Below are 9,529 nucleotides of genomic sequence, written 5' to 3' on the forward strand. Positions count from 1 at the left end.
GAAATATATTTATGTTTGTGGTTGTAATGTGACAAAATATGGAAAAGTTCAAGGGGTATGAATACTTTTGCAAACCACTGTAATCCCTCCAGTGAGTCCTGGGGCTTCCTACCAGTGGGACGTGCCCGGACCACCTCAACTGACTCCTTTCGATGTGGAGGAGCAGCGGCTCTACTCTGAGCTCCCCCCGGATGATGGAGCTCCTCACCCCATCTCTAAGGCTGAGCCTGACCACCCTATGAAGGAAGCTCATTCCAGCTGCTTTTATCCGGGATCTCGTTCTTTCGGTCATGATCCACACCTCATGATCACAGGTAAGGGTTGGAACGAAGGCAGACCATAAAATCCAGAGCTTTGCCTTTTGACCCAGCTCTTTCTTCACTTCGACTGACCAAAGTAACGCCCTTATTACTGAGGACAAGGCCCCAGTCTGTCGATCCATCACCCAGATACTTAAACTCCTCCACTTGAGGCAGAGACTCTCTCCCGACCTGGAGGGGGCATTCCACCATTCCAGCCTCTACCAATTGCAACATTTCATTATGTCCTTTTGGAGAATACTACAATGTAAGCCCTACATAGCCCTACATATAAATGCCTACACTGCTGGTAGGGTGCGCGCACACTGCGCGAGTACCCAAAGCGCGACTATAACTGAGACTTAGCACGCTGTGCTACGGCCAGAGCTTGGCGCAGTGCTATTATTGCCAGCATCAGCCAGAAGGATACAAACAGAAAAAATACTCTTACCGCACATAAAAACTGCCTAATTACATATCAGGTTCAACCCATTCCTGTCCAAATCAGAGATGCCTATTCACATTGGTTTAGCATTATCACAGGACCTTGGAGTTCAGCGAAATAAAATGTATTAACTTTGAACATTCAGTTACATTTTGTTAAGAGGGAAAGTTGTTGTAATCTTAAGGGACTTGAGATGTTTGTAAAACCTAAAATTCGAACAAACTTGGACAGATGTACTTCAATCCAAGGAATATGATTATGGAATAATCTGGAAAGTGATTATAAAAAGGCTGGTTCACTTAAAGTGTTTAAGAGAACGATAAGGGTTGGTTTGTTGGAGAGATATAATATTCTAAAATGTGTATTTATAGGAATTACTATTTGAGGAATTGGTTTTTGTTTTGCTTTGTTTTGTTTTTATTATTGGATTTTATGGGTTGTAATTAATATATTATTTTGAAAAATAGGGGAAGATATACAAGACATTTTTCTTCTTCTGCAACCTTTCATTTTATTTGATTTGTTTTTTAATACGTAAATTTGTTTTGTTTTTTAAATGAAATGATTTATTTTGTTTTTAACTTAAATGAATAAATGAACAAAAAAAGTAATTTGTAGATCAGTTTTTAATTCACAATAGAGCTGCACAATATATTGAAAATTTATTGTCATTGCAATAACAAGCTGTGCAATAGGCAAATCACAAAAATGCATGAATTGCAATAAATGGTTGGCTTTAATATTTGTATTTATGTATTTTGGCAGCATCAGTCTGAGAAAGAGAATTGACAAGAGCTACCACATCAAATCATAATCACTTTGTCATTGGAAATGATGTATTTGTGGTTCTTGTGCTCTGAATCCAGAGCAGAAAGATAACAACATTGCGTATTTCCTCATTTATCGCGAGACATATTGTTGTTGCAATATTGAGCACTGTTACCGCACATCGCAGGCTTTCCTGATATCGTGCAGCCCTACTTTACAAATGACTGACATGGCTGATTTGCACAGGATGAACAACACAGACAATCTCTGTAATTATTATAAATAGCATGGGGTCCCTAGGTAAAACTAACCCCGTCAGAATGGGGATGGTGGATTTTATTGAAACTTTCAAAAACTAATCACTCACATCTTCAAATACAGATTCTTTCCTTCATGAAATATAGAATTTTAGGTAAAATAAAGAGCCAAACTAGGATTACTTTGTCCTAAAATTCTAATTTCTACAGTTCCAAACATAAGACATCTGCCCTCATAAAACCTGTAACAAGTGTTGAGTGGTTTGCTACTTATAGCACTCAAAAAAAAAAACTATTGTCATTTCTCATTCTTCTTTCATTTCTGTTTGCTTGCTCTGTGTTGCTCTTCTTGTTTCCCTCTGGATCCTTTTCTCCCTGTGAGTCTCTGTGCTGAGCCCAGATCAACCCTCAGCCTCTCGCCTTCACAGGACTTGTCTTCTCTCATCTTGATTCATTCCTAGCTTTTTATGAATTATTGAAGAGCACTTTTGTGTTACGCTGTCAGTGTAGGAGCTCCCAAACTCATCATCACTCAACCCTTGGTTACTCTCTGGGTTGTGCAATATCACTGCTGGATTTCTGATATTATATGTATATTCGGGCTGTCAAATATATATATATATATTTGTGTGTGTGTTGTGAATTTGACATTCCAGTTAGTTTCATTGAGGAGTAATGGAAGCTAGATAGCCAGGGTTTTTTTTTTTTGCATTCTGTTTACTTGCTGTAAATATGTTTTGATGTAAACAATCATAGCTCTCATGTTCACGAAACATCTTCAAAATTGTCAAAACAAATAAGCATCAATGTTGTTCTAAGAAAAAAATGATGCCACTTTATTTTTCTGCCAGCTCAGTAATCTTCTGGAAACAAAAATTGAAATGTAACAATGAAAAAGAAATAACTTGGATTTCCTTATTGTCGTGAATATGGCCAAAACTTAGCAAAACTTTGGTCAACACTTTATTTTATTTCTTTTTTTCTTTGGTTCTCACGTTTGATGGAACTTTATTTTTCTGTTTAAAAAATGCATTTAACTTGAGAATCCCAGATATTTAAATATGTTTACAATAAAATGACAAACAAAATCATACAACCCAATTCTGAAAACAATTTAGAAGCTGTGCAAAAGTATAAATAAAAACACATTTCAAAGATTTGGATTCTCACTTGCGAAATACGAGCTTTAGTAATCTAATAAACTTGTGTTTCCTTCACAACCAAACAAACGTCAAATGATTTAAAGTAGAGATATCCTGCTTTTAAATCCTTCTTTTTCACATTTAAATCATTCAGCTGGGTCTTTATAAAGTGGAACCAAAATGCTTTGGTCTGAATTCCTCCTTATTCTAACTTTACCAGCTCCTCATTCCCCACTTTTCTGAGGCGTGTCTCAAAGCAGCCGGATTTGATACTTTGTCTTTAAGGCGCTTCAAGCTCCGCCCACCTCCGGCTTCCAGACCATTCCACTCCGGTTTGAGAGAGGGGGTTAGCATTTTCTAGTGTTAAGAAACTTTTTAAACATTTTAATTAAAAGATGTCAACAACAGAAGACTTGTTCATCCAGCCTTACATGTTGGAGCCAGAGTCTGACCCAGAACCAGAGTAGAATGAAGACGAGGAAATTGTAGTCCACAACAAAACATATTTAATAGTTAAAAAAGCAGATTTTGCATGATATGTCCCCTTTAAACTTAAAAATTGTGCAAATTTGGGAAAATTTAAGATAATTTGGATTTATTTGGTTTTTAGCAGCAACACAAATGCAAAAAAACTGTTAATATGGGTTTTGTGTAAACATCAAGGTAGTACAAGGTAGAAATTTGACTTGTACAAAATAAAGTATGTAATAACGCTTGATGCCTCAGAAACTACCGCAGCAGCTAAAAGTAAACATGTCCTTCTTAAAAGAATCATTTGAATAAAGCTGTTTTGTAGTGTTTCATTTGTTCAGAGTGTAACAGTTTTGTACAGCTAAGAAACCACTAAAGCCAGATCAAATCTTAGTGGATTTGTTCACTGCATGTGCTACCTGGGTGAAACAGCTGGGTCTAAGAGAGCGTTAGTAATAAAAGTGCACATGGTGTATTTGATTTGGACAGGAGTGACAGAAACTCCCGTGCTTCCGGTAAACAAGATAGGAATCTAATTATCCGACATCTCCTCCAACTGTTCAGCATGTATCAGAGCAGGCAATATTTTTTTCTTATCATAGCAAAGCAGCAAAAGCAAACAAGGTGAATATTTCAAAACCAGCTTTCCAAAACTGATCAAGTAATGCTTTCTGCTGTTGTACCAACTGTGTTTGTGTCTAAATGTTCACATTTGCACAAACCTGCACATTCAAATGGTCCTAAAGATCACTTGTTTTCTTTGCAATGTAAAATTTGTCAGCTCTTAAAATTCCATTACATCAATATCAAATATCAAAAGGTCAGTGGACGAGTGAAATGGGACTGCAGTGTTCTAAAACCAGTGACCTGAAAAGAAAATGCCAAGCCCATTTAACTAAAACCTGCGTAACACAGTGGCTGCCTTTCACTTATAGTCTACCTTCTTTTTTAAATCAAATTCAAAGTACTTAAAATATAAATTCACATTCAGTTAAATATAAGTAGAATATATCGTTTAATTCTAACAATCAACGTTCTATGTTATTTGTGTGAATGTTCTTCCATAAGTTTTTCAGCACGGAACTAATTCTGCAATTTTTGTGCTATTTTTACAATTTCTACATGAAAACATTCAGCTCCTTCAGGAGTTTCTAGCTATGACTTATGCTGTGGTTCCCAAAGTTGGGGTCAGGACCCACAGTGGGGTCCTGAAAATATTTTTTGAAATATATTCACTAAAAAATTCCCTTTTTTGCCTTTGTTGTTACAAAATAGTAAGATTAGTGTACTTAAAATGGACAAAAATAGCGTAATAAATAACGTTACTATAATCTTGTTTATTTGACATGAAAACAATGTTTATCAACCGACAGCAGCTGGGGGCACAGGTCTCTGCTGCTGGTATTTTGTGAGTCAAAAACTGAAAAGTTCAGGAACCACTGACTTATGGTATTTCAGCGACTTGTACTTTTTGAGATATTTAGTTTTCCAGACATATTTTTCTTTATACATGAATAGAGCTGTTTTCATGATCCTTAAAAACCTTCAAAATGGTCAAAAATCTTAACTTTTTACGTTTTGTTTTGGTTCTGCTAATTTTATTTTTTTTAAACGTCTGTGCTAATTTCAGCTTCCTTTGGATTCTACTTTGTAGACTGGAGCTTTTTTCTGCTTTTACTCTGACCTTTTCTACTAATTTCAATTTTTTAGTGCTTCTTTCTTTCTGCTAAATCCAGCTGTGTTTTTAGCCACTTTCTCCTTAAATTGGGGTATTTTTCACCAAAAATCACCTTTTTGTGATAATTTCAGCTTCTTACTGCTTAATTCAGCAAACGTGCTCTTTCTGTTTCTTTGTGTTAATTTTAGCTACTTTTTAGCTATTTTATGTGTCTGCTTTTATTAGCTTCTCAGCACAAASCTGTCAGCATTAAGCATTCATGCTTTATTTTTGCCTTGCCTACTAATGGTGGTCAGAGGGTCCGGTGGCGCCGGTGCATGTCAGTGCCCCAGGGCAGCTATGGCTACAAGGTAGCTTACTTCCATCAGTGTGCAAATGTGTGTGTGTGCATGGGTGAATGTCTGAAGTGCAAAGCGCCTTGGGGTCCAAGTGGACTTGATAAGGCGCTATGTAAGTTCAAGCCATTTATCGTTTTTAAAGTAAATGATAATTCTCTAGTTTATTATCATCATCATTTATATATACACTCCTGATCAAAATCTTAAGACCAGTCAAAAAAGTGCAAGAATTTGCATTTTGCAGTATTGGATCTTAAGAAGGTTCTAAGTAGAGCTTCACAATGTTAAAGGAAAAAATCAGTGCAAGAGACAAGAACTTTTGAGCAGGGAATTTTCTGAAAACTGCATTTACACTCAAACATGATTTTTTTCAGCTGATCAAAAGTTTAAGACCATAGTCTTTAAAAGCCAAAATCTGTGCAAAAATCTGGATTCCATGTCATTTTCTGTCAAGTCTTTACACTGTCAAGACCTCCTGATGGCAAAAGCAAAAAAGCTCACTGACTTTGAACGTGGTAGGATTGTTGAGCTGCATAAGCAAGGCCTCTCACAACGTGCTATCGCTGCTCAAGTTGGACGCAATAAGACAGACATTTTCCATTTTTTAAATGATCCTAAGAGTTATGGAACGGGGGGGATGGTCCCCCGCGCTGTAGGAGGGGGACAACTACAGCGCGGCTATTGCCAGTATCACTCCACCCCCTGTTAACAATAAGTGTTAATTAAGTGTCAATGATGGCCATGTGATGTGAGTATCAGTCACATGGAGGCAGGGCTTAAAAGCCTGAATTTTGCCTGAAACTCTCAGACTGAAGAAGTCTCTTGGAGGAGAGACGAAACGTTTCATTAGAGAAGAACCCGTCCAGAAGACCTATACAAATTTTTTCTTTTTCATTTTTTACCTGGATTACTGAGATGCATCAGGACAACACTTGGAGCTTTATATGTAACAACAACCATTACTGAAAGGTGATTTGTAAGCTTGATTTCTAATTGCAGAGATTCAGACTCAGTTGACAATTCTATTATAGAATGTGAGTATTTCTTGTGAACATAGACTGCAACAACACCTCCAAGCCTATCAGTACGGTCTCTACGATACAATGAATAATTTTCCACTGAAAGAAACAAATTTGGTAAAGCAGGAGTCAGCCATGATTCTGATATAGCCATAACATATGCTTGTGTCTGAGCAAGTATTACTTTGAATTCATCCAGTTTAGATACAAGACTTCTCATATTTAAAGGACAGATTTTAAAGCCTCTAATTTTACCTAGTTGATTTAGCATCCCTGGATTTTTTTAGACAGGAAAATTGCTTTTGCTTTCTTACTGATGTAGTGTTCAGACTTGACATAACAGGAGGTTGTCTAATCTTTTCAGGATATAATATAGATCCCTGTGTAGACTATAATTGAGTTGGATTTATATAAGATACACCTGTGCACAAACCCAGGTGAAGATAATTATTAAAACATATGTATAAAATCCCAGAAAATATAAAAAAGTGGACATAAAACATTTTTTTCTGGACCTGGATTAAGTTCAATATTTCCAATGACTAAAACAATATTAAACAGAAGTCTTAAATGTTGTTTCCGACTGGTTAAAACAAAGTCTGTTATGTCCGTGCCTTTAGCACTAATGTCTTTTGTCCATTGATGAAAAACAGTAACATAGGCCGAAATTACTACCCGATCAGGTGAGGTTCTGAAGCCAGTCAGTAGCTTGCTGTTCTTTTTTTCGCTGAATGGCGCACACTTCAAGGCTTGAATAACATGGTGCCCACCATGTCGGACACGAGCATGCTCACTAAAACCAGTAGTTCTAGTTTGATCCTCAACCGAAAAACAGGACACGGCTGATATTGATCCAAATAGGCAACAGGGAAGCTGGTGCGCTTCACTTGTTAGATTAGTCGCTCCGTCCCGGCTCCCACCGCCACGTGTCCAGGCCGGCAAGTCCACCCCAGGCGCTCCGTCCAAACACGAGGGACAATCCGAGGGCCGAGGGACTCCATCCACATCCGCCACCCCAACGAGACACGCCGCAACAGCAGCAAGCCGGAGAAACCAGCCCAACCGGCAAGGATGATATTTACCAAAGTTAAGATAACTTATGGTCGATGCTTGCATACACGCCATAGGATGCTTGTGTGCTTTGATTTCTGTTTTGGGGGCGGTTTCGGGGTTTTTTGAGCTTTGGTCTTAAACTTTTGATCAGCTGAAAAAATTATGTTTGAGTGTAAATGCAGTTTTCAATTAATTCCCTGCTCAAAAGTTTGTGTCTCTTACGCTGATTTCTTCTTTCAACATTGTGAAGCTCTACTTAGAACCTTCTTAATATCCAATAGTGCAAAATGCAAATTCTTGCACTTTTTTGTCTGGTCTTAAGATTTCGATCAGGAGTGTTTATTTTTTCTGCATTTAGTCTGTTTGCATATCAGCTACAGAATTGCTCTAAGTCTAACACAGTTGAAGAGAAACCTTTCAGGACCAGTGGTGATGTCTAAATATGTACAACAAATATATGTATATGCAGAATATGCAAATATATGTGCTGCTATAGGACTCCGTCCAAAAACCATAAAAAACTCCACTGCACTGAGTTTTAACTGGCTTTGTGTAAACATAAAAAGAAATGCTATCAAGTTCACTTACGTTCTCCGCTGTCAAGAATCCCTGATTGCTGAAGAGACCGAATGCAGGAATCGACCAACTCTAAACCTGTGGTTAACTCATCCTCAATATCCTTTTGTCCATCTGCTGTTAAAGAGAATAGAGAACAGACCAAAGTCAGACAAAACATAATAAAAAATAATAAAAAATTAGGCACAAACAAAGTGAGCTCTGCCTGTGCTGTAATCTCTGTCCTCTACAGTAATGCTTTATTAAAAAACTTCTATAACTTGTTCATGAGATGTACAACATTTTTATGTTAAGAACAGGTCAGTGGAAAATATGCTTTTAAAATTGCAGCACAAATAAGTAGCAAGTAAACAGGCTGAATGAGAAAACATACAAATTACGTATTTGTGCTTTTGATATTTACACAAACAGATTACGACTGGATGTGACGAGGCTCCTTTGTGTTTCTTTGTTCTCGTGGGTTCACAATCATCGGAATCTATTAGACATGAAGGCCAATGTTTCTGACCAAAAACTACTGGTGTGCAAACAAACAAAAACAAATGTGTCTTAGAGTTATACCTTGAGCGTTCCAGCGGAATTGCTCATCAGTTGAACTGAAAAAGAAAGATAACGTTAATAATAAGATTACTACAAATGCCTACACAAAGACAATAATAAAGTTACAAAAACAACACAGTTGTTGTATACACTGAAGATCCCAGCGTGCCCATCAATAGTCCATTTGTTTTCTGTCCCAGTCAAACTCGTTGAAGGTCACAGGGAAGAGGAAAAACTTGGAGAGGTCATTACTCCATCACAAGGCCAAAAGAAAGACAGCCAAGACAGACAACTATACCCCGCCTCACACACACACACACACGCACACACACAGACGTGTCTACCTATACTTATATATTTGGAGACATTGCATTGACTTCCATTAAGTTTCTACAGCCTAAACCTGACCACAAACCCTAAAACTAACCTCACAAGTACCTACCTGACCCTAAACTTAACCTAAACTCAATTCACACCTTGGTCCTAAACCGAACCCCCAACACACCAATGACGTTTAAACCAAACAGGGACTTGGCTTAAGTCCCCATATGTACCCAAATGGTCCCACCAAGTAGTAAAAACAGGGGCACATAAACACCCTTGTATTTGCATCAAACTGAGGACTTTRTATTGACTTCCATTCATTTTTGTAACTAATTATGCCTAAAGGGCTCGACACACAGGAGGGGACATCTCTTGCTTTCTATTCATTTCCTATGGAGCCTGTGCGGTGAGGCGACAATCGCTTGCCCTCCTCCAGCTAAGTGACTGGCAAAAATAGTGCATGTGAAATTTCACGCTCGTACACGTAGACGTGCACACGCGAGCTTGCAACGCAACATATAAAAGTTGAAAAATGTTCAACTTTTGTCGCTGTCGCTTAGCGTACAACCAATCAGCGAGGGTTTCATTGACTGACCAATGAGAGGAGAGTATGCTACAC

The 9,529-nt window shown here is 37.8% G+C and overlaps 1 protein-coding gene across 1 annotated transcript in view; it reads right to left on the reverse strand.

The window, feature by feature from the left end:
* The window catches only part of ctnnd2a (catenin (cadherin-associated protein), delta 2a), a gene marked incomplete at its 5' end in the record, with an annotated part of 234,924 nt that overhangs the window by 183,505 nt on the left and 41,890 nt on the right, over window positions 1-9,529 (reverse strand). The window contains 2 exon segments of the mRNA XM_014008486.1: window positions 8,059-8,163; window positions 8,608-8,642. Coding sequence (XP_013863940.1) covers window positions 8,059-8,163; window positions 8,608-8,642 — 140 coding nt within the window.

This window comes from Austrofundulus limnaeus, unplaced genomic scaffold (assembly GCF_001266775.1).
Source record: "Austrofundulus limnaeus strain Quisiro unplaced genomic scaffold, Austrofundulus_limnaeus-1.0 Scaffold50, whole genome shotgun sequence".
In the NCBI taxonomy this organism is placed as follows: Eukaryota; Metazoa; Chordata; class Actinopteri; order Cyprinodontiformes; family Rivulidae; genus Austrofundulus; species Austrofundulus limnaeus.